Below are 26508 nucleotides of genomic sequence, written 5' to 3'. Positions count from 1 at the left end.
CATTAATAGCTTTGTTCTGATTGTCTAGCTTTCGTTCAATTTTTTCAGACTGAGCTTCTTGCTTGGCAGACAGAGCTATAATTTCTGCCGATTGACTCTTGATTTCATTAATCAAAACATTCAATAAATCAGTTAAATTCCCGGAGACTACCGGTTTTACTTCCGTAGCTGGTTCCTCTATATATGTTCCCCCGTATTCATCATCAAGGGGTACAGATTTGATTTTCGCTTCCGATTCCGAAACATTTTCTAAAGTTTGGAATTCCATTTCTGCTCTTTGTTGCGTTTCGGCGGTCGCGTCTTTCATGTTAGCCGCCTGCCCCTGAACAATGGGAACCGCCGTGCGCGTTTCCCACTGTTCGACCGATTGTTCCGTATCCAAGTCCACCAAATTTTGGTAATTGTTGCCTTCACTCATTTTAATAATTTTCAATATAAATGACAAATCTCAAATGTAATTAGGATTACTCCCACTACTTATTCTCGCTGACGTAACGGCCTGTATGTAACCAGTACTTTGTTACGACATTTGCACCAAAGAAAATTCGTGTCCAGAACAACCTCAAATCTGAAGATTGTCCTGTCACGGTCGCCACGTGTAACCTCCCCCTCACTTACCGACCTTAATGACAGTGAAAAATGAAACCGCGTGTACCTAATGGGAGTTTTTGGAAAAGCAATCGTCACCGAAGTTAACCTGTCGGTAAAGAGGGAGGAAAGGGTTACATCTAAATGAAAGGAAAAATGCAAATGAAACTGGTGGAAATTAATTTTGAAAAGGGGTAAAGTTAATAAAGAAGGTAAATGTGCAGCCGTTACGTTAACAATTAAGTAGCGGTAATTAGATATTTGAGATTTGGGGGAAATCACGGTCGCCAGTCCTAAGGACAATTACTATAGTAACTGAAAAAGAAAGGTTATTACACATATAATTAACACTAGAAGCGTGGCAACTGAAGGTTGACACGTGTAGTGTGAAAACTGAAAGTTTGTCAGAAGTAATAAATTTCGCTACACTCTGACTTAATTTAGCAAAAGAATTAATAACCGGAAAATCGAAAGTTAATTTAGTGACTGAAGTTAATAGTGAGCTTTCTTTCTGAAGCACATCGAAATTCAGTAAAATACGGTTAGTCTTGGACTACCTCAACAATCATTTCAAAAACTACTTGAATCTACGCAATTTAGAAATAAGAGATTTAACTTTGAACTTGAATTAAATGATTCTGAACAATTAACAATAGTAAAATTTAGTACGTACCAAGCTGAGCTGCAGTCACAGGTAAGCTAAAATACGGTAACAAAGCTCGCACTCTTAATTCGTGCTTGTGTAATCTGAATATTGTAGCCAGCTATTAATGCCATAATTGAACTTTGAAATTAAAGCAGTGAAAACGAGTTAGCTATATTACTTTAATGCTGGCGTTTGAATTTCAACGACACTCGGGTTCATTTCGGAAAAGGAAGGGACCCTGCTTGGTAATGCAATTGGGACAATGAGCAACAAAGGTTGATGCTAAGTTGCTGTAATTATAGTTACGAAAATGGAACAAGATTAAAAGCTGAGGTCTGCCATACAGCTCTAAAACTTTACGTGCGTCCAGTCTTCCTTGTCGGTTGATTGAAGGTTTGAAGCCGTCGGTCGAGGAGGTGGCGACAGTCACTCATTGTCGGCCGTCGCTGTTCCAGAAGCTGGATGTTGGCGCGCCTTCTTCTCGACACGGTCACCAGACGAAACGGGCTCTTGATGTGCGCTAGTTAATGTCTCCCGTCGGCGACACCATGTCAGAAACTATCATCGCAAGTCGAGCGCAATTACATGCTGCCAAACCCCGAAAGCGCGGCAACTCGCGGGAGCGTCACACAACACACCTGCTCCACTCGCTACTCCCGCCACACCCCGACTGCCCGCGCTCCACGCGGCAGAGTTAACACTACCAAAGATCCTACACACTTTGATTCTTCACACGACCCATCGATGTAATCGTTCGATAGCAGTTTTCCCTAGGCAAGACCCAGCGTAAAAATACAAATACTATTTACGAAACAAACCAATTATACATCGACATAAATGCATAAATATATATATATCCAAACAGTAAAGCAATTACAATATATAAAGAGACAGAAATGTCATATCTTGAGGTAACAAAACAAGGAAAAAAATAATAGTACAATAGATGGAAATAGGAGGATATGCATTTCCGGCGTTACAAGCTTCACACATCCGTCCACATCAAACCCACCAACAAGCAACAGTACCTCCATTATGACAGCTGCCACCCATTCCATATCAAACGGTCCCTTCCCTACAGCCTAGGTCTTTGTGGAAAACGAATCTGCCAGTCCTGAATCCCTGAATCATTACACCAACAACCTGAAAACAGCTTTCACATCCCGCAACTACCCTCCCGACCTGGTACAGAAGCAAATAACCAGAGCCACTTCCTCATCCCCTCAAACCCAGAACCTCCCACAAAAGAACCCCAAACGTGCCCCACTTGTGACAGGATACTTTCCGGGACTGGATCGGACTCTGAATGTGGCTCTCCAGCAGGGATACGACTTCCTCAAATCCTGCCCGAAATGAGATCCATCCTTCATGAAATCCTCCCCACTCCACCAAGAGTGTCTTTCCGCCGCCCACCTAACCTTCGTAACCTCTTGGTTCATCCCTATGAAATCCCCAAACCACCCTCCCTACCCTCTGGCTCCTACCCTTGTTGTTGTTGTTGTCCCCCCCAGGGGGTCCACAACTCTTTTGTGGATACGTGCGTAGCGAGCACGGGACCCAGAGCTAATGTGGCCTTCCTTCCTTTCCGGGCTGCATATCTTCCCTTTCCGCATCCTTCCCTATCACCCATCTTCGCCCCTCCTCCCCTCACCTCTGGCTCTTTCCTTCCCTTTCTCCCCGTCTGGGAGTATGGTTTGTGCCTATGTCCAGAGACGGACGCTCGTAAATGTAATGCATTCTTCGCCTTCTCTGCTTGTATGTCTTCATCCTTCCTTTGTCCTTCTCTTTTCCTTACCTCTTCTCTTTACCCTTTTCTCCGCTGCGGCGTTTGATATCTCTCTTCTTTCCTTTCCCTTTCTCTTTCTTCCGCCCTGTGCATGTCTGAAGGCCGACCCACGCATTTTTGTGCGTAGCCAGTAACGGGGTAACGCGTAATTCCCCGCCCCAGGTAGACAGGTAGGATACGCACGTACCCCCTGGTAACGGCCACGCCCAGGGAGGGGTGATTACCCGATCTGATACCTTCCGAAAGTGCCGATTGGTCCCTCCGTCCGTTTGTCGGTAGGTGTGACCTGAGGTGTGAACAATCACCTAAGGCGGGAGTGCCCTCAGAGAGGGCCCCCACAAGGGAGGAGCGCGCCATAGGAGACACTGGTAATCATGGGGGATTCTTCCGCAATGGTTTCCTCACCTTCCACTATGTCTGCTCACAAGCGTAAGTTCACTGAGTCTCGGCCACAGACAGTTCTTCCATCATTGCCACAGTTCCTTGTTGTTTCTTGGTATGACGAAGGTCACGACTTCTTCACGGTCAACCCTTTCATTATTCATAAAGGTGTCGACTCAATTGCAGGTCCTGTAAAGTCTTGTTCCAGATTACGGAATGGCACCTTGTTGTTAGAAACAGTCAGTGCCCTCCAGGCACAAAAATTGCTGCGTACTTCACTGCTCCACACCTTCCCTGTCCGGGTTGAAGCGCACCGCACTTTAAATTCCTCGCGTGGAGTCGTTTATACACGCTCCCTCGATGGATTGTCTGACGAAGAAATTCAGCACTACCTGTCTGACCAGGGCGTAACGGCTGTTCATAGAGTTATGAAAAGGGTTGACACGAACATCATTCCAACCCGCACTGTCTTCTTGACATTTGACAAAGTTCAACTCCCATCGAAAATCAAAGCAGGCTATGAGATAATTTCCGTTCGCCCTTACGTCCCAAAACCTACGCGTTGCTATCGGTGTCAGCGGTTCAATCACACCAGCCAGTCCTGTTCCAATCCGGCCAAATGTGTTACGTGTGGCAAGGATGCCCATGAGGGTGCTTGTCCACCTCCATCCCCTTGCTGCATCAACTGTATGGGTGACCACGCTGCTTCCTCTCAAGATTGCCCCGTTTTTAAAGACGAAAAGCTCATCCAGGAAATGAGAGTGAAGGAAAAGGTGTCGACCGTTGCTGCTTGAAAATTATTCACCAGTCGACAGCCCACCGTGCCTCAGACAGGAAAATACAGCACTATCGTTGCTTCTCCTCGGCCAACAAAGGAGGCGGCCACGCAGACTTGCGACCTCACCTTTAGTGCCATGGTCGTCAGATTGGCCAGCGCAAAGATCGCCCGTTCAACCTCACCACTTTCGCCTGCCCACTCTCTGGCTCACCCTTCGTCGAGTTCTGCTAAATCTCGAGCCCAAAAGTCAGACACCAAGACTTCGAAAAAAGAGCATACTCGTGAAGAGTTTTTACATACCCCAACTTCACAACCATCGGTTCCTCCTTCCTCTAAACATCATACTTCCAAGAAGGCTACAAAGAAACCCAGTTCCTCTCCTTCTCCGCCAAGGCGTGTCCCATCTACAGCACCACCTGGCGGAAATCGCCCTCGGCCGTCTTCTGTGTCGCCGAGGCGCACTGCTGGCGGCCGCTCAACCGGCCGATCGCTGGTGGCAGGAGCTGCTCATGACCAGCCTATGGATCAGGATCTTCTGCCTTCGGCTGAATGCCATTCCATGCTGTCGGTCGCAAGCTCTGAGCAGTCGTTGAGTTGACAGCGACCTTGGTACATTCCTCCATTTTCTGTTCACCCTATGTCCATTATCCACTGGAATATCCGCGGCATTCGAGCCAATCGGGATGAATTGTCGGTCCTCACACGATCCTACTCGCCGGTCATCTTCTGTCTTCAGGAAACAAAGCTGCGTCCTCATGACCGCTTTGTTCTCCCTCATTTTCAGTCCATCCGATATGATTTCCCCTCTGTTGAAGGCACTCCAGCACAAGGAGGACTCATGATTCTTCTCCATGAAACTCTCCATTATCACCCAATCCATTTAAACACTTCCTTCCAAGCTGTCGCCGTCTGTCTTTCCCTTTCCGGCTACACTTTCTCTCTTTGTACTGTATACATTCCATCGTCCACACCAATGGCACGAGCTGATCTCCTTCATCTTCTTGGTCAGCTTCCACCCCCATATTTGCTGGTTGGGGACTTCAATGCCCACCACCCGCTTTGGGGATCTCCACATTCTTGTCCACGTGGCTCACTATTGCTAGACGTCTTCCACCAAGCAGATCTAGTTTGCCTCAACACTGGGGTCCCTACATTTTTGTCTGCCTCCACGACAAATTTATCTCATTTGGACCTTGCGGTCGGTACTGTTCCGCTAGCTCGGCACTTCGAATGGTTCGCCCTTGATGATACACACTTGAGTGACCACTTTCCATGTGTCCTTAGACTGCAGCCTCAATTGCCCTATACGCGCCCGCGACGCTGGAAGTTTGCCCAAGCCGATTGGACACTTTTTTCGTCTCTAGCAACTTTCGATGACCGTCACTTTCCCAGTGTCGACGATGAGGTCACACATATTACCGACGTTATTCTTACAGCTGCGGAACATTCAATACCACGCACCTCCGAATTGCCCCAGTGCCCGCCCAGTTCCTTGGTGGAACGAGGCATGCCGTGATGCAATGCGTGAGCGGCGACATGCTCTCCACGTTTTCCGCCACCATCCTACTTTGGCCAACAGTATCCGCTATAAGCAGTTCCGAGCGCGATGCCGTCGTGTCATCCGCGATAGCAAGAAGGCAAGCTGGAAATTCTTTATTACCTCATTTAACACCTTCACTCCCTCCTCGGAAGTTTGGAGTCGGCTTCGACGGTTCTCAGGCGCGCCTAGTTTCTCCCCGGTCTCTGGGCTCACAGTCGCGCATGACACATTAGTGGACCCCGTCGCAATTTCTAACTCGTTGGGTCAGCACTTTGCTGAGATTTTGAGCTCTTCAAATTACCCGCCAGCGTTTCTCCCGAAGAATCGTGCAGCGGAAGTGCGACCTCTTGCTTTCTCCTCTCAAAATCGCGAAAGCTACAATACTGTTTTCTCCTTGCGGGAACTCCAACATGCACTCTCTTCTTCTCGCTCCTCCGCCCCAGGACCGGATGGTATCCACGTCCAATTGTTGCTGCATTTATCAACCCATAGTCTGCGTTACGTCCTTCGCCTTTATAATCGAATTTGGACCGACAGTACTTTTCCCAGACGATCGCGGGAAGCTATCGTCGTTCCTGTTCCGAAACCTGGAAAGGACAAACATCTCCCCTCTAGCTATCGCCCCATTTCTCTCACGAGTAGTGTCTGTAAGGTTTTGGAGCGTATGGTGAATTACCGTTTAGCGTGGTGGCTGGAATCCCGCAGTCTTTTAACACCTGCCCAATGCGGATTCTGAAAGCATCGTTCTGCAGTTGACCATCTTGTTGCTTTCTCCACTTATATCGTGAACAATTTTCTCCGGAAACGCCAAACAGTAGCAATATTTTTTGATCTGGAGAGAGCATACGATACCTGTTGGAGGACAGGCATCCTCCGCACACTGTTCTCTTGGGGCTTTCGAGGTCGGCTGCCCCTTTTTCTTCGCGAATTTATGGCAGAGCGCACATTTAGGGTGCGGGTGAACACTACTCTCTCCCGTACTTTCTCCCAAGAAAACGGGGTACCCCAGGGCTCAGTGCTGAGTGTTGTTCTGTTTGCCATTGCCATCAATCCAATTATGGATTGTCTCCTTCCTGATGTCTCGGGCTCCCTCTTTGTGGACGATTTTGCAATCTACTACAGCTCTCAATGGACCAGCCTTCTTGAACGACGTCTTCAAGGATGTCTCGATCGCCTCCACTCTTGGAGCATCGAAACCGGCTTCCGTTTTTCTCCCAGTAAGACCGTTTGTGTTAATTTTTGGCGACGTAAGGAGTTTCTTCCACCCTCCTTACATCTAGGTCCTGTCAAGCTTCCGTTTTCAGATGTCGCTAAATTCTTGGGTCTTATGTTTGACAGAAAACTGTGCTGGTCCTCCCACGTTTCCTATCTTTCGGCTCGCTGTCTGCGATCCCTCAACACCCTCCGTGTCCTGAATGGTACCTCCTGGGGAGCGGACCGAGTGGTCCTTCTCCGCCTCTATCGCGCCTTAGTGCGCTCGAAATTGGACTATGGAAGCATAGTCGACTCCTCTGCTCGGCCGTCTATTCTTCGGCGTCTCGACTCTATCCACCACCGTGGATTACGTTTAATGTCTGGAGCTTTTTACACCAGCCCTGTGGAGAGCATTTATGCTGAGACTGCTGAACCTCCGCTGTCCAATCGGCGAGCAGTCCTTCTGAGTCGTTATGCTAGCCATCTGTCTTCCATGCCTGCTAATCCAGCCCATGACCTTTTTTTCAACGCCTCCTTTGATGTAGGGTATGCAGGCCGCCCCTCCTCCCTACTACCACCGGGAGTCTGCTTCCGTCAACTGCTCCATTCTCTTTTCTTCCGCTTTCCTAAAACCTTCTTGACAACTTGGGGTACAGCACCGCCTTGGCTCTGTCCCCGAATCTGCCTGCTCCGTGACCTTTGTCAATTTCCCAAGGATGGTACCCCTTCACTTGTTTATCGTCGGGCATTTGCTGCTCTATGTGCACAAATGACGGACGCCACATTTATTTACACCGACGGCTCGAAAACATCGTTAGGTGTAGGGAGTGCCTATATTGTTGGCGACACCCCAAATCACTTTCGGCTTCCCGACCAGTGTTCGGTTTATACTGCGGAGCTTTACGCTGTTCTCCAGGCTGTCCACTACATCCGCCGCCATCAGCGGATACAGTACGTTATCTGCTCAGATTCTCTCAGCGCTCTCCTCAGTCTCCAAGCTCTTTATCCTGTGCACCCTCTGGTCGACCGGATTGGGGACTGTCTGCACTTGCTCCACCTGGGGGGCGTCTCGGTGCCGTTCCTCTGGCACCCGGGACACGTTGGTATCTGTGGAAATGAGGCGGCCGATATTGCAGCCAAGGCTGCAGTCTCTCTTCCTCGGCCAGCTATTCAATTGATTCCCTTCGCTGATCTACGGAGCGTTCTATGTCGACGTGTTGTTCATTTATGGCACACGCATTGGTCGACACTTACCCATAATAAATTGCGGTACATGAAAGCTCTTCCTTGTGCTTGGACCTCTTCCTCCCGAACGCGTCGTCGGGAGGAGGTGATTTTAACTAGACTCCGGATAGGGCACTGTCTTTTTAGCCATCGACATCTTTTAAGCGGCGATCCTCCCCCACTCTGTCCCCACTGCTCTCAGCTGTGGACGGTAAGACACCTCTTAATTGAGTGCCCCTATTTTAATCCGTTACGCTCCTGGCTACAGCTATCGCCTGATATATCGTCGATTTTAGCAGATGACACGCGCTCAGCCGATCACGGTCTCAAGTTTATTAGTGCCAGTGAAATGACGTCAGTCATTTGAAGCTTTTTTTGGGGACAACTAACCCCTTTCTGTAGTGGATGTTTGAGCCTCCCTTCTGCTTTTAGTTTCTCCAATTTTTTGAGTTTCGTTTTCATTGCTGCTGGTTTCCATTTTCGGTTTTTTACTGTTTCCTAAGTCACGGACCGGGCGCTAATGACCATAGCAGTTTTGCGCCCTAAAACCAAAACAAAAAAAACCTACCCTTGTAACCACCCCCGGTGTGAAACCTGTCCCATGCACCCTCCCACCACCACCTACTCCAGTCCTGTAACCCGAAAGGTGTACACAATCAAAGGCAGAGCCACGTGTGACAGCACCCACATGATTTACCAACTGACCTGCCTACACTGTGAAGCTTTCTATGTGGGAATGACCAGCAACAAATTGTCCATTCGCATGAATGGACACAGGCATACAGTGTTTGTTGGTAATGAGGATCACCCTGTGGCTAAACATGTCTTGGTGCACGGCCAGCACATCTTGGCACAGTGTTACACCGTCCGGGTTATCTGGATACTTCCCACCAACACCAACCTATCAGAACTCCGGAGATGGGAACTTGCCCTTCAATATATCCTCTCTTCCTGTTACCCACCAGGCCTCAACCTCCGCTAATTTCAAGTTGCCACCACTCATACCTCACCTGTCATTCAACAACATCTTTGCCTCTGTACTTCCACCTCGACTGACATCTCTGCCCAAATTCTTTGCCTTTACATATGTCTGCTTGTGTCTGTATATGTGCGGATGGATATATGTGTGTGTGTGTGTGCGCGAGCACGCGCGCGAGTGTATACCTGTCCTTTTTTTCCCCCCTAAGGTAAGTCTTTCCGCTTCCGGGATTGGAACGACTCCTTACCCTCTCCCTTAAAATCCACATCCTTTTGTCTTTCCCTCTCCTTCCCTCTTTCCTGATGAAGCAACAGTGTGTTGCGAAAGCTTGAATTTTGTGTGTGTGTTTGTGTTTGTTTGTATGTCTATCAACATACCGACGCTTTCGTTTGGTAAGTTACATCGTCTTTGTTTTTATGTATATATGACAGGTGAGGTATGAGCGGCAGCATCTTGAAATTAGCGGAGGTTGAGGCCTGGTGGGTAATGGGAAGAGAGGATATATTGAAGGGCAAGTTCCCATCTCCGGAGTTCTGATAGGTTGGTGTTAGTGGGAAGTATCCAGATAACCCGGAGGGTGTAACACTGTGGCAAGATGTGCTGGCCATGCACCAAGACATGTTTAGCCACAGGGTGATCCTCATTACCAACAAACACTGTCTGCCTGTGTCCGTTCATACGAATGGACAATTTGTTGCTGGTCATTCCCATATAGAAGGCTTCACATAGTTAATTAATTAAACCATTAACTTTTATTAGTCTGTGATGTTATGTTTCAGAATTGTTACAAATAAGACTTTTGCCATTCTGTTGCTGAAAATATTAATATTTCAAAAGATTGTTGATGCAGCTTGCTAAGAAAATAAAACAATTAACCTTAAATTGTTCGTTTCTTCATTCATTTTTCATTTCAATTGTATATTTCCAGACATTTTCTCTGTACGTTGTTCCAGTCCTCAAAGCTTCACGTGCACTTTTTTCGTCGTAGCTCTTGTAGAATGAATTATTCTAATTTTTTTTTAATGCCCTTGTTTAGTCCTGCTGTCAGTTCTACAGTGACTATAGTAATTTTAATAAACACTGGTTTTGCATTTAATTTATGCATGGAAAGTCTGGAGAGTTTCCATGATAATTCATTGAAATGTTACAGTTCCTTTCCATCAAATGAAAAAGAAGTAGTATTTCATCAAAGTTGCTGTTCTTCAAAGAGGAAATGCGGTAAAATTTCGGCACAAACTCTTTTTCCCCTGTAACATTATGTTGAATGGTGTCAGTTAGTGTTACTGATGTTCCGTATGTAATTAACATCTTAAAAATCAGGCAAATAAATCCTGATTGTATTACACATTTTAACCAAATTCACAGTGGAAAGAAGATATAATATTAGAGTCTTGAAAAAATTATTTTTACGAAGTATAAAACTTAGTTTTAGATGACAAATCATCAAATTACAGAATCTAATACATTATTTAAAAAAATCTACAGTGCTATCTTTCTTTTATATCTGAAGCAAAATTGATTTTTCAGTGAATTTTCTTCACTTACTGTATTTATTAAGAGATTTGATACTAAAATGTCTTGTTAACATAGCTTACCTTTTGAGGGACATTAGAGTGCTAAAGGTGATTCTTATCTGTTTCAGGCATGGATGGGCAACTGGAATGGGAGCGATAAGGTCACCTCATGTCAAAGTAATTTGCCCAACGGCGTAAGTTTGAAGAATTGAGGCACATAAAATTTGTGGTCTGCTCCAAACCGAATAATATTTTATAGCCATATTTGGAAAAGAATTAGCAGTACACCGCTGGAATATATACATTGATAAACCAGAACATTATGACCACCCACCCAACAGCCAGTATGTCCACCTTTGGCACAGACAACAAGTGGCGACGTGACATGGCAAGGAAGCAGTGAGGTCTTGGGAGGTTGCTGGAGGGAGTTGGCACCACACCTGCGCGCGCGCACACACACACACACACACACACACACACACACACACACACACACACACACACATCACCTAGTCCTGTGAATTCCAGGTGAAGCACGATGAGCTCTGATGCCACCTTCAATCTCATCCCAGATATGTTCGATCAGGTTCAGATCTGTCAAATTGGGGAGACATAACATAACTGGAATGTGCTAGTATGTTCCTCGAACCACTCCATCACACTCGTGGCCTTATTACGTGGCACATTATTTTGTTGAAAAATGCCACTGCCGTCGGGAAGCATGATCGTCATAAGGGGTGTACGTGGTCTGCAACCAGTGTGTGCTACTCCTTGGATGTCAAGGTGCCTTGCATGAGCTCCACTGTACTTGTGGATGCCAACGTGAATGTTCCCACAGCAAACTGGAGCTGCTGCCAGTTAGTCTCCGTCCCACTGTACAGGCATCAAGGAGCTGTTCCCCTGGAAGACGATGGATTCACACCCTCCCATCGGTATTGAAGAAAGTACGGTATTCATTAGACCATGCAACACTCTGCCACTGTGCCACCATCCAGTGCCAATGCTCACATGCCTATTTCAGTTGTAGATGTCGATGTCATTGTATTAACGTTGTCATGCATGGGTCGTCGACCGTGGAGGCCCATTGTTAGAAGAGTTCGGTGCACTGTGTGATCAGACACTTTTTCGTTGCCCAGCATTACAGTCTGATGTTAGTTCCGCCACAGTTCACTGCCTGTTCTGTTTTACCACTCTGCCCAGCCAACAACATGCGACAACTGTAATGAGGCGTGGCCACCCAACTCCACGACACAGGGATGTTGTTTCTCCTTGGCTTCGCCACATGTTGAAAACTCTCACCATAGCACTCCTCAAACACCTGACAAGTTGTGCAGTTTCTGAAATGCTTATTCAGAGCCTCCAGGCCATCACAATTTGCCTTCAGCCATACTCAGATTGCACACCTTCCCCTTTCTACACACGGATAGCACACTGACTGATACAACATGCACTGTGCTTGCATCTAACAGTCATTCCTCGCCAGGTAACACTAGCACCTGGACAGGTTTATATTGATAGTAGGTCAGTAGTCATAATGTTCTGGTTCAGCAGTGTATAATTTTATTTTGTATTTTTCCTAGCATTTCCCTCTTGAAAAAGAGTATATCAGCATTCTTTTAACTAATGATGAATCACATATCATTAATTTTCAGTGATTAAAATACAGATTAAATTAGCAGAAACACATTTTACTGTGGAATTCCCATACAAACATCTTACTAAAAAATATGTAAAGTAAGTAATCGGATAACTGCAAACATGTTGTGTTATATGATGGGCCAACTAGCTGGTACACTTATATCATTGTTCAGAAACACATTGGCAAGAATTAAGAAATATTTTTTTCCCTTATGTTACAGCCAAAAACATTTATTTTAATAGTCTAAATATAATACCTATATTAGTACAATAGCAAATATAAAATTACCATCAAACAATGGAAAATCCAGGATGGAATGTAATAATATTATGAAAACGAAAGTTGCTACCCACCATATAACGGATTTGCTGAGTCACAGATAGGTACAACAAAAAGACTTTTACAAATATAGCTTTCGGCCATTAAGGTCTTCATCAACAATAGATGTACACACACACACACACACACACACACACACACACACACACACACACACACACACTCTGCAGTGTCAGGCAACTGAAGCCACACTGCAGGCAGCAGCATCACTGCATGAAGGGAGTGGTGACTGGGTAGGGGTAGGGAGGAGGCGTGGGCAGGGAGGGCGAGGAATAGTATGGTGGGGGTGGCGGACAATGGAGTGTGCTGCAGGTTAGATGGAGGGCAGGGGGGGGGGGGGGGAGTAGCAGAAAAGGAGAGAAGTAAAAAGACTGCATGTTATGGTGGAATGACAGCTGTGTAGTGCTGAAATGGGAACAAGGAAGGGGCCGGATGGTTGAAGACAGTGACTAATGAACGTTGAGGCCAGGAGGGTTACGAGAATGTAGGGTGTCCCACATACTGTTCCTGCGTTGTTTCTTCGCTCATGGAATCCCCCCAAATGGCCTTACCATCAAATTACCCATCTCTAGCTGCGACCCCTTCTTCCACAATGACCTCCACCTATTCATATTCTGTCAGATCTTGGCCCCTCACCAACATAGTCCTGCAAAACCATACCAACCAAGCCCAAACCTCCTTGCCGTACCTTCTCTCCATCCACAAAATTACTGTGCAGTCTCAAATTTCTGGAACCCATAACACACAATGAAACTCTTGCCCTGCAGGAACTTCAGCAACATGCATAATGCCACCTCAAAAGGCTCTCTCCATCCTGCTCACATCCTACTCCCACCTTGGAGTACCACAGTCCACCACCTGTTCACCAACCTCTAAACCTCCCCTGCATCCCCTCATACCTGACAAACAGTGTCTCGCAATCCTCCTACACTTACGCCATCCTCCAAATCGCACTCCCACCACCACACGGAATCCAGAATCTAAACAGACCCATAACACAACCATCAACTTTTCATCCAGAAGTCCCACAGAAATATCAGTCCTTCCCAAAGGCCTCACCTGTTGCCCCACTCCCAAATTCAGTCGTGCAGGACTTGTTAAAGACCTTCTGCCCATTGCTACAGTGGAAACACTTTCACCACCAATCCTACCAGACTCAACCAAAGACCAATACTGAACCCTACCTAACTCAGTTCACTCCTCCATCCAAGCGTAATCCACTTCCACTGCTCCCAAATCGCTCCCTGTTACTTTCCAGAATTTCTTAACCTTGAACCTTGCCTCACCATCATTCCCCAAATCCCTCAACATGCAAACTAACCTAACATCCACAGAAAGAACCGCAGTCCACCATCTAAAAACAGATCCTGATCTTATAATCCTACCTGCAGACAAAGGCACCACCATTGTTGTTTTGAACCGCAAGGATTACGTGGCAGAAGGACTCCATCAGCTGTCAGATACTTCCACCTACAAACCACGCCACATTGACCCCATTCCAGAAATCAAGCAGCATCTCCAGTCACTACTCAAATCGATAGGCCCATCCCAGAACCTATCGCCAGAGCCCATATCTCTACTCACCCCCTACCACTCCCTCCACTTCCACCTTCTACATGCTTCCTAAAGTCCATAAACCTCACCACGCAGGACACCCTATTGTGGCTGGTTACTGTGCCCCCACTGAGAGAATCTCTTCTCTCACAGACCAACACCTTCAACTCATTAACCGGAACCTACCCTCCTATTTAAAAGATACCAACAATTTCCTGCACCGACTCTCCACAGTTCCTGTCCCCTTACCACACGGTGTCCTGCTCGTCACTATTGATGACTCCCCCCCCCCATCCCCCTTTACACTAACATTCCTAAAGCCCATGACCTTACTGCTAGTCCCACTGTGCGACAGTTTACAAATCGAAACTTCCTTCCTAGTCACTATCACCAACTATATCCTCACCCAGAATTACTTCTCCTTTGAAGACATTACCTATGTGCAAATCCAGGTTACGGCTATGGGCACAATCCTATGGCAACCTAATCATAGCCGGTCTAGAGGAATCCTTCCTAAAAACCCAGAATCCGAAACCCCTTATCTGGTTCAGATTCATTGCTGACATCGTTGTGATCTGGATCAAGGTTGACAACACCCTACCCGCATTCCTCTGGAACCTCGACAACTTCTCCCCCATCAAGAAGCCACCTTGCGTCTGCAGTGATGACCGGTCCCTCTCGAAATACACTGATGGTCTCACTGAAGCCTCCACAGACTGTTATCGTCCCAACCTCATATAAAAGCAAATTCCTGTGCCATATCTTTCCAGTTGCCCACCACCTCCCAAAATCCCACCGTCCTGCCACAGGAGAGCACTCCCCTCATAACACAGTACCACCCAAGACGAGAGCAACTGAATTACATTCTCTGCCAGGGTTTTGACTACCTCTCGTCGTGCCCTGAAATGAAAAATGTTCTGCCCACTATCGTTCCGAACCCTCAGACAGTGGTATTCCGCTGCCCACCGAACCTACACTATATACTAGTTCATCCTTACACAACCCCTGCTCCCAACCCCCTTACCTCATAGTTCATACACCTGTAATAGACCTAGATGTAAGACTTTTCCCATACACCCTCCCACCACCACCTACTCCAGTCTGGTGACAAACATCACCTTTCCCATCAAAGGTAGGGCTACCTGTGAAACCAGTCATGTGATCTACAAGTTAAGCTGCAAACACTGTGCTGCATTCTATGTGGACACGACTACCAACGAGCTGTCTGTCTGCATGAATGGCCACCTACAAACTGTGGCCAAGAAGCAAGTGGACCACCCTGTTGCTGAACACGTTGCCAAAAATGACATCCTAAATTTCAGTGACTGCTTCCCAGGCTGTACCATATGGACCCTTCTTACAGGGTGTTTCAAAAATGACCGGTATATTTGAAACGGCAATAAAAACTAAACGAGCAGCGATAGAAATACACCGTTTGTTGCAATATGCTTGGAACAACAGTACATTTTCAGGCAGACAAACTTTCGAAATTACAGTAGTTACAATTTTCAACAACAGATGGCGCTGCGGTCTGGGAAACTCTATAGTACGATATTTTCCACTTATCCACCATGCGTAGCAATAATATGGCGTAGTCTCTGAATGAAATTACCCGAAACCTTTGACAACGTGTCTGGCGGAATGGCTTCACATGCAGATGAGATGTACTGCTTCAGCTGTTCAATTGTTTCTGGATTCTGGCGGTACACCTGGTCTTTCAAGTGTCCCCACAGAAAGAAGTCACAGGGGTTCATGTCTGGCGAATAGGGAGGCCAATCCACGCTGCCTCCTGTATGTTTCAGATAGCCCAAAGCAATCACACGATCGTCGAAATATTCATTCAGGAAATTAAAGACGTCGGCCGTGCGATGTGGCCGGGCACCATCTTGCATAAACCACGAGGTGTTCACAGTGTCGTCTAAGGCAGTTTGTACCGCCACAAATTCACGAAGAATGTCCAGGTAGCGTGATGCAGTAATCGTTTCGGATCTGAAAAAGGGCCGATGATTCCTTTGGAAGAAATGGCAGCCCAGACCAGTACTTTTTGAGGATGCAGGGACGATGGGACTGCAACATGGGGCTTTTCGGTTCCCCATATGCGCCAGTTCTGTTTATTGACGAAGCCGTCCAGGTAAAAATAAGCTTCATCAGTAAACCAAATGCTGCCCACATGCGTATCGCCATCATCAATCCTGTGCACTATATCGTTAGCGAATGTCTCTCGTGCAGCAATGGTAGCGGCGCTGAGGGGTTGCCGCGTTTGAATTTTTTATGGATAGAGGTGTAAACTCTGCCGCATGAGACGATACGTGGACGTTGGCGTCATTTGGACCGCAGCTGCAACACGGCGAACGGAAACCCGAGGCCGCTGTTGGATCACCTGCTGCACTAGCTGCGCGTTGCCCTCTGTGGTTGCCGTACGCGGTCGCCCTACCTTTCCAGCACGTTCATCCGTCACGTTCCCAGTCCGTTAAAATTTTTCAAACAGATCCTTTATTGTATCGCTTTTCGGTCCTTTGGTTACATTAAACCTCCATTGAAAACTTCGTCGTGTTGCAACAACACTGTGTTCTAGGCGGTGGAATTCCAACACCAGAAAAATCCTCTGTTCTAAGGAATAAACCATGTTGTCTACAGTACACTTGCACGTTGTGAACAGCACACGCTTACAGCAGAAAGACGACGTACAGAATGGCGCACCCACAGACTGCGTTGTCTTCTATATCGTTCACATCACTTGCAGCGCCATCTGTTGTTGAAAATTGTAACTACTGTAATTTCGAAAGTTTGTCCGCCTGAAAATGTACTGTTGTCTCAAGCATATTGCAACAAACGGTGTATTTCTATCGCTGCTCGTTTAGTTTTTATTGCCGTTTCAAATATACCGGTCATTTTTGAAACACCCTGTACTAACACCAGCTTTTCTGAACTTTCTCTGCAATGCATCCTATGTTCCTTTAACCGTCCTGGCCTCAACCTTCATTAGTCACTGTCCTCACCCATCCAGCCCTTCCCTGTTCCATTCCACCATCTTGCCCAGTCTTTTTACTTCTGTCCTTTTCCACTACTCCCCCCTCCCCCCCCCCGCCGCCCCCCCGCCCCCTTCCCCAGCTCTCCCCTACCCTCTGTCTACTCTGCAGCACTTCACTGTACACCAACCCCAACATACTATCCCTCCCCCTCCCCGCCCCAGTCACCACTCCCTTCATGTAGTGGTGCTGCTGCTCACACTGTGGTTTCAGTTGCCTGAGACTGCAGTCGCGTGTGAAAGAGTGGTGTGTGTGTGTGTGTCTGTGTCTGTGTGTGTTAAATTACAAACAAAGCAACAACAAACCAAACAAAAGTAATACCTATTACCACTAGCCTACTCCATGACTAACTTTAGTTTCTCTAAGATGACTTCTCAAAAACAATGTTTTGTGAAGTAATGGTGGAGCTTGGAAGAACAACTCCAGCATTAAAGAAAAATTGCAAGTTCCCCTCATGTACTAAAACTCTCTATATATTCCTAATAGCCGTAGGAGGTGACATAAATGTGCAGTTCAACTGATCTTGCATTTTCACTGAAGACTGCAAGGGACAAGATAGACATTTCTTGGCATACCTTTGTGAATGAATGCATAGGATTTCCCCCTACCCCTGTTCTATGCAGTTCTGCCGCTGATGATGTTCCTCATAGCAGATAATTTCCAGCTCTGGAAATGTCCAGAACTGGAAAAATTCTAATTATGTAGCTATGATTAGATGTAAGAGTACAAAATCCATTTTTAATCGTTTTCTATGATGCCATTATGGTGTTTGTATTGATAAATACATTTGAATAATTCACAATTATTCAGTTTTGGTACACTTAGTTTTATAGAATACTGAAAATAGTGTGTGACTGACACAAGGTCCAAAACCAGGAGTAAATCCTAATGCTGTGATGCACTTTCTTGTGTCCCAACAAGAATTGCTAGCAAATTTCGTATGGTTTTGGTGGTAGTGTCCCCATCATCATTTTTTTCTTATTCCAATTAGTCTACTGCATAGTGTAATAGTAGTAAAGGAGCTTTAATGAATAGACTGCCCAAACATTTATTGTGTTAAAAGTGGATTGTAATAATTACTGTTTGATACAGAAAGAGTTGTTGTTTCATGCCTAAATGATGGGTGGTCCCCAGCATCCATGATTGCTATGATAGGTATGTTCTTATGCCTTATTTGGCACCTCGCACCACCAGCACATGTATGGTGGCATATGGTTGACAAGTCTTGCTGTCTGCTTGTCAGCTGTGGGAATTGCCTCCAGACTAGTTGCTCCAGTGATCTGTATCACTGGTCAAGACAACAACTTATTGATCTTAAATGCAGTACTCAAATATACTGTGAAAAAGGACAAATAAATAGTGTCTGAAATAAGAGGAATCTCACAACCTTTAATGTGATCTGAGGCGTTACTTGTTAGACAGCTATGAGTGTTTTCCCCCATTTTCTGCATCTTTAACTCTTTTATGACGAATTTCTGATACCCTATTTCTGAGACTTGTTGGATGTTTGTGTCTAGTGTTCAAAAGTCAGCTCACCATTTTGGTTTAGAAAAATTGTAAGAGAGACAGAAATATCCCACTGGACATCAAAGCAAACTGTTATACAGCGTTCTGAAAATTTGTGTGATCTGGTCAAAATTAAATATTTTTAATCATTGTTAATCAACTGTAAAGGTCAGTGGTGTTCCATTGAAAGACTTTTGTGGCTTCATTTACACTTCTATTGGTAGAATGTTGTAAAAACCTGCATCCATCAACCAAGCTGTTTCCTAGGTGATGAGTATCTTCCTTGTCGATTATATCCTCGAAGTGGCAACATGCCTCCAGGCATAACTTGTTGTTCCATTGAATTTAGGCTTACTTTTTAGCTTCTTCATCTGAAGTGTATCTATACAGGAGTCTTCAACCTCATTGGATATGCTATGTGGCACTAGGAAGCCTGGAAACTCACCTACTGTCTCACCTCTTCCATCCTCCTGTTACAACTCACGTTCATTAACAAACAAAGAGGGAAGGTATTCTGGAATATTCTTTTCTATGCAGTGTGATATTTTCATTGGAAAACTTGATGTTAACTCATCAGCTGTTGATTCAACGGAAGTAGAAAAGGGTCCTAGTCCTAATACTTTGTGCAAAATTGTTCTGTTACTTGATGTATGGTGAAGAAAGAAATGTAGTTTCATAATATAAGGTACTGTTGCCACTGTGCCATGAACAACAAACCAAAATAAATGTAAAAATAGAAAATTGGTAAAATGCTAAAGAAAACAGTGTGCAAAGCAAGAACAAAAAAAGTAAGCCCTCTCCTATAATTTACATGAATAAATTTTGAAAACTACGGAAATCACTGGCAGTAGCAGTTTCGGTCTCAGTACATTACACACAGTGATGAGTACAGCGATGAGTACAGCTTGTTCAATTTGTTGTATTCTTATCTTTGTTCATCTAAGACGCTTAAATCCAAAATGAACACTGTGACATCATCAAACAGCTTAGCAGTGATGGCCTATTGCTCGAAGCCTCCTTAAATATATGAGGTTACGTCCAGAGCTTGGTCACAGCAGCTATGCTCTGTACAGAACCCTGCCTGATAAATAGAGAGAACCTCATCAGTATGATCATAAATTCTGCTGCTGGGCAACAGCTTGCTGGGTCATCTTGTGGTTTTAAAATGACAAGTGTTTTGGATATCTTCATCTGCCTAGGAACTTGGTTGGTGCTCAAAGTATTTGGTAGAACTGTTACTAGCGTGTGGTCCCAGGTGTTTAATAAGCTCCAGGAATAACCCATTGAGTCCTGCAGCTCACTTTAAATGTTCTGATAGCCTTTTCTAGTTCAGTCTCTGTGGATGAAATAGAGCCTTATATTTGTCACTTTACCTCACCTCTGAACTTAGGCTCCACAGAAACTTGTCTTTGCTTGACCTTCTATATGCTGTCTGAGAGGGGGATACTATAGTTATGGGGAGGAAAATTTAAGAAAAGGAAAAATAGTAGAGGGACATGGACTGGGAAAGGAATAAAAGAGGAAGCTGCCTGTTAGAATTTTATTCAGAGCATAATTTAATCATTGCTAACATTTGGTTTAAGAATCACGAAAGAATGATGAATATGTGGAAGAGACCAGGACACACCACAAGGTTTCAGATAGATTATATGATAAAATAGATGCTTCAGAACCAGAATTTAACCTGTAAGGGGCAGACGTGCACTCTCATCACATTTTATTGGTTATGAACTGTAGATTAAAACTGAAGAAATTACAGCAAGGTAGGAAATTATGGAGGTGAGACCTGAATAAATTGAAAGAATCAGAAGTCATTGAGAATTTCAGAGGGACTGTTAAGCAACAATGGATTGAAACAAGGGAAGAAGTACAATAGAAGATGAATGTGTTGTTCTGAGAGAGGAAATAGTGAATGCAACAGAGAATCAAATAGAAAAAAAACTGTACCAAGTATTAATCCTTGGATAACAGTGAGGATACTCAGTTTAAATGACAAAAGGAAAAAAAATATAAAAATGAAGAAAGCATAAGGGAAAACAGGTGTCAAAAAATAGGTTGACAAAATTGCAGAATAGCAAAACAATAATGGCTAGTGGACAAATGCAAGGCTGTAAGAGCATACAACATACTGGAAAGGTAGAAATATTAAAGAAAGCTTCAGAGAAAAGAGAAGCACCTGTATGAATACGAAGAGTTCAGATGATAAATCACTACTAAAAAAAGAAGGGAAGTGCAGACGGAATACATGGTAGAGCTATATGATGGAAATGTATGTCAAGCAAATACCCTCGGACTTCCAGAATGATGCGATAATTCGGAATTAAAAGAAGGTAGGTGCTGAGAAATGTGATTGGTACAGAACTGTTGTTGTTGTTGTTGTTGTTGTGGTCTTCAGTCCTGGGACTGGTTTGATGGAGCTCTCCATGCTACCCTATCCTGTGCTAGCTTCTTCATCTCCCAGTACCTACTGCAACCTACATCCTTCTTAATCTGCTTGGTGTATCCATCTCTTGGTCTCTCTCTACGATTTTTACCCTCCACGCTGCCCACCAATACTAAATTGGTGATCCCTTGATGCCTCAGAACATGTCCTACCAACCGATCCCTTCTTCTAGTCAAACTTCTCTTCTCTCCAATTCTATTCAATACCTCCTCATTAGTTATGTGATCCACCCATCTAATCTTCAGCATTCTTCTGTAGCACCACATTTCGAAAGCTTCTATTCTCTTCTTCTCTAAACTATTTATCGTCCACGTTTCACTTCCATACGTGGCTACACTCCATACAAATACTTTCAGAAACGACTTCATGACACTTAAATCTATACTCGATGTTAACAAATTTCTCTTCTTTGGAAACACTTTCCTTCCCATTGCCAGTCTACATTTTATATCCTCTCTACTTCAACCATCATCAGTTATTTTGCTCCCCAAATAGCAAAACTCCTTTACTACTTTAAGTGTCTAATTTCCTAAACTAATACCCTCAGCAACACTCGACTTAATTCGACTACATTCCATTATCCTCGTTTTGCTTTTGTTGATGTTCATCTTATATCCTCCTTTCAAGACGCTATCCATTCCGTTCAACTGCTCTTCCAAGTCCTTTGCTGTCTCTGACAGAATTACAATGTCATCAGTGAGCCTCAAAGTTTTTATTTCTTCTCCATGAATTTTAGTACCTACTCCAAATTTTTCTTTTGTTTCCTTCACTGCTTGCTCAATATACAGATTGAATAACATCAGGGAGATGCTACAACCCTGTCTCACTCCCTTCCCAACCACTGCTTCCCTTTCATGCCCCTCAACTCTTATAACTGCCATTTGGTTTCTATACAAATTGTAAATAGCCTTTCGCTCCCTATATTTTACCCCTGCCACTTTCAGAATTTGAAAGAGAGTATTCCAGTCAACATTGTCAAAAGCTTTCTCTAAGTCTACAAATGCTAGAAACGTAGGTTTGCCTTTCCTTATTCTAGCTTCTAAGATAAGTCGTAGGGTCAGTATTGCCAGCTGTGGCTTATTGAAGTGATTGTTCGGTAATTTTCACATCTGTCAACACCTGCTTTCTTTGGGATTGGAATTACTATATTCTTCTTGAAGTCTGAGGGTATTTCGCCTGTCTCATACAACTTGCTCACCAGATGGTAGAGTTATGTCAGGACTGGCTCTCCCAAGGCTGTCAGTAGTTCTAATGGAATGTTGTCTACTCCCGGGGCCTTGTTTCGACTTAGGTCTTTCAGTGCTCTGTCAAACTCTTCACGCAGTATCATATCTCCCATTTCATCTTCATCTACATCCTCTTCCATTTCCATAATATTGTCATCAAGTACATCACCCTTGTATAGACCCTCTATATACTCCTTCCATCTTTCTGCTTTCCCTTCTTTGCTTAGAACTGGGTTTCCATCTGAGTTCTTGATATTCATACAAGTGGTTCTCCTTTCTCCAAAGGCCTCTTTAATTTTCCTTTAGGCAGTATCTATCTTACCCCTAGTGAGATAAGCCTCTACATCCTTACATTTATCCTCTAGCCATCCCTGCTTAGCCATTTTGCACTTCCTGTCGATCTCATTTTTGAGACGTTGGTATTCCTTTTTGCCTGCTTCATTTACTGCATTTTTATATTTTCTCCTTTCATCAATTAAGTTCAATATTTCTTCTGTTGCCCAAGCCCTTTTTCTTTTTACCTACTTGATCCTCTGCTGCCTTCACTACTCCATCCTTCAAAGCTACCCATTCTTCTTCTACTGTATTTCTTTCCCCCATTCCTGCCATTTGTTCCCTTACGCTCTCCCTGAAACTCTGTACAACCTCTGGTTTAGTCAGTTTATCCAGGTCCCATCTCCTTAAATTCCCACCTTTTCGCAGTTTCTTCAGTTTTAATCTACAGTTCATAACCAATAGATTGTGGTCAGAGTCCACATCTGCCCCTGGAAATGTCTTACAATTTAAAACCCATTCCTAAATCTGTGTCTTACCATTGTATAATCTATCTGAAACCTGTCAGTATCTCCAGGCTTCTTCCATGTATACAACCTTCTTTTATGATTCTTGAACCAAGTGTTAGCTATGATTAAATTGTGCTCTGTGCAAAATTCTACCAGGCGGCTTCCTCTTTCATTTCTTAGCCCCAATCCATATTCACCTACAACGTTTCTTTCTCTCCCTTTTCCTGCTACCGAATTCCAGTCACCCATGACTGTTAAATTTTCATCTCCCTTCACTATCTGAATAATTTTTTTTATTTCGTCATACATTTCTTCAATTTCTTCGTCATCTGCAGAGCTAGTTGGCATATAAACTTGTACTACTGTGGTAGGCGTGGCCTTCGTGTCTATCTTGGCCACAATAATGTGTTAACTATGCTGTTTGTAGTAGCTTACCCGCACTCCTATTTTTTTATTCATTATTAAACCTACTCCTGCATTACCCCTATTTGATTTTGTATTTATAACCCTGTATTCCCCTGACCAAAAGTCTTGTTCTTCCTGCCACAGAACTTCACTAATTCCCACTATATCTAACTTTAACCTATCCATTTCCCTTTTTAAATTTTCTAACCTACCTGCCCGATTAAGGGATCTGACATTCCACACTCCGATCCGTAGAACGCCAGTTTTCTTTCTCCTGATAACGACGTCCTCTTGAGTAGTCCCCGCCCGGAGATTGGAATGGGGGACTATTTTACCTCCGGAATATTTTACCCAAGAGGATGCCATCATCATTTAATCATACGGTAAAGCTGCATGCCCTCGGGAAAAATTACGGCTGTAGTTTCCCCTTACTTTCAGCCGTTCACAGTACCAGCACAGCAAGGCCGTTTTGGTTAATGTTGCAAGGCCAGGTCAGTCAATCATCCAGACTGTTGCCCCTGCAACTACTGAAAAGGCTGCTGCCCCTCTTCGGGAACCACACGTTTGTCTGGCCTCTCAACAGATACCCCTCCGTTGTGGTTGCACCTACGGTACGGCTATCTGTATTGCTGAGGCACGCAAGCCTCCCCACCAACGGCAAAGTCCATGGTTCATGGGGGGGGGGGGTTCAGAACTATTAATTTAAAAAGTCATGATGCACAATACTGATACAAATTGTCTACAGAAGAATGAAAAAGCTGGTAGAAAATAGTTTCAGTTCTGGTGAAAAAAAGGAAGACATGATACTGTGTTGATGTACTGATTTATCTTACACGAAAGGCAAACCTATGTTTATACCATTTGTATATTTAGAGAAAGCTTTTGACAGTCTTGACCTTAATGCACTTTGGGTTATTGACTACTAGTGCATAAACCAGAATGCAGTAAGTCAAAGGACATGAAAGGGAAGCAGTAATTGAGAAGGTAATGAGACAGGGTTGTAGCCTATACCTGAGGAAACTCAAATGGTACACTGAACAAGTGGTAAAGGAAGCCAAGTAGAAGTTTGGAGAAAGTGCTGGGAGATGAAGCAAAAATTTGCTGGTGATATAATTCTGTCAGATATAGCAAAGAACTTGGAAGAGCAGTTAAGCAGAATAGATAGTATCTTGAAAAGAGTTTATCAGATTAACATCATCAACTAAAGTGAAGCAAATTGGATAAACTGAAATCTATGGCACAACTTTTGTGAGAGTAAAAGAGAGGCTCGGTTGATAGGACACATCCTGAGGCAGCACAGAATTATGTATTTAGCATTGAAGGGAAGTATGGAAGTTTAAAGTTGTAGAGGAAGGCTTCAATATGGTAAGCAGGTTCAAATCGACACAGATTGCAGCAGTTACTTGGAGATGAAGAAGAAGAAGAAGACATGTCTAGGAGCTACACATGTAGAGCCTCTACCAATGTATGCTCACTGATCTTTACTAATGGTATCTTAAATGCTGTGAAAAGTTCTGGTAGAATGTAAATACATTTTGATTAAAGGAAACCACTCACCTTGTGTGGTTTGTGTGTGGGTTTGTGTTTTTATTTTTTATTTACTCGTCAACTAAGCAGTTCAGCTACACTCCATGGGCTCATGCAGTGCTCACCATTGAATACCTCCAATCCCACCCCCCTTCTGCCATTAGCAGACAATATAGTGGTTGCATGGTAAACAATTTGTAGGGTGTTGAATGCTGTAAACATCATTGGCCTTTTACGATCTCACACTCAAAGGGTTCCTTGTTAGTAGCGGATAGGCTTCTAGACCAGATGAGATACCTGTAAAATTCTGCAGAGGTTGCGCAAAAGAATTTGCTCTGCTTCTGTCAGCAGTTTATCGTAGGTCGCTGGTGTAACCAAGGGTACTAAGCGTCTGGAAAAAACGCAGGTTATTCCTGTTTTCAAGAAGGGTCGTAAGGCAAATAAACATAATTATAGGCCTATGTCACTGATATAAATCTATTGTAGAATTGTTGAATGTTTTATGCTCACGTATTATGACGTTTTTTGGAGAGCGAAAATCTTCTCTCTAAAAATCAACATGGGTTCCGTAAACAGAGATCTTGAAAAACTCTGCTTGCTCTTTCCATCAATGAGAGTGACGGCACTCACACAGTGCTCAGGTTGACGCTAAATTCATTTACTTCAGGAAGGCATTTGAAACAGTCATGTACTGAAAAATGTAAGAGCTTATTAAGTATCAGACCTGATTTGAACTAGATTTAACAGTTCCTTTCAGATAGTACTCAACATGTGACTCTAAATGGAACAGAATTGACAGATGTAACAGTAATTTCAGGAGTACCCAAGAAAGTGTGATTGGTCCATTAGTGATTCAGTGGGAAATTTTGGAAGCTCCATAAGGCTGTTCACAAATTATAAGTATGTCTATAAGAAGGTAGCCACCCCTGAATGCAAGTAAATGTAAGATGCTGTGCATACACAGGAGTAGAAATCCGCTACTGCACAACTACACCATTAACGACAGATTGCCGGAAACAATATATATCACGAAATATCTGGAAATAACAATCGGGCAGTATTAAGGGGAATGACACATAAAACAAATAGAAATAACAGATGCCAGACTGCGATTCATAGGAAGAATCTTAAGGAAATGTAAGTCATCCATGAAAGAAGTTGCTCACAAAATACTTGTTTGGCGAATTCTTGTGTATTGCTTATCAGTGTGGGACCCTTACCAGGTAGGATTAATGGAAAAAATAGAGCAGATCCAGTGAAGAATGGTGCATTTCCTCACAGGATCATTCAATCAGCACGAGAGCCTTACATAGGTGCTCAACAAACTCCAGTGGCGGGCATTACAAGAGAGGCATTGTGCATCAGAGAGATATTTACTACTGAAATTATGAGAGAATACATTTTGGAAAGTGTCAGACAACATACAGA

The 26508-nt window shown here is 44.2% G+C and overlaps 1 protein-coding gene across 1 annotated transcript in view; it reads left to right on the top strand.

The window, feature by feature from the left end:
* Positions 1–26508, top strand: part of LOC126475228 (acyl-protein thioesterase 1) — a 163144-nt gene that overhangs the window by 55620 nt on the left and 81016 nt on the right. Inside the window, exon 3 of the mRNA XM_050102906.1 lies at positions 10759–10824. Within this exon, the coding sequence (XP_049958863.1) occupies positions 10759–10824 (66 nt within the window). The remainder of the gene's footprint in view (positions 1–10758; positions 10825–26508) is intronic.

Source organism: Schistocerca serialis, chromosome 4, assembly GCF_023864345.2.
Source record: "Schistocerca serialis cubense isolate TAMUIC-IGC-003099 chromosome 4, iqSchSeri2.2, whole genome shotgun sequence".
Taxonomy (NCBI): domain Eukaryota; kingdom Metazoa; phylum Arthropoda; class Insecta; order Orthoptera; family Acrididae; genus Schistocerca; species Schistocerca serialis.
The sequence above is the reverse complement of the archived record's forward strand: the minus strand, read 5'-3'. Positions and strand labels throughout refer to the sequence as shown.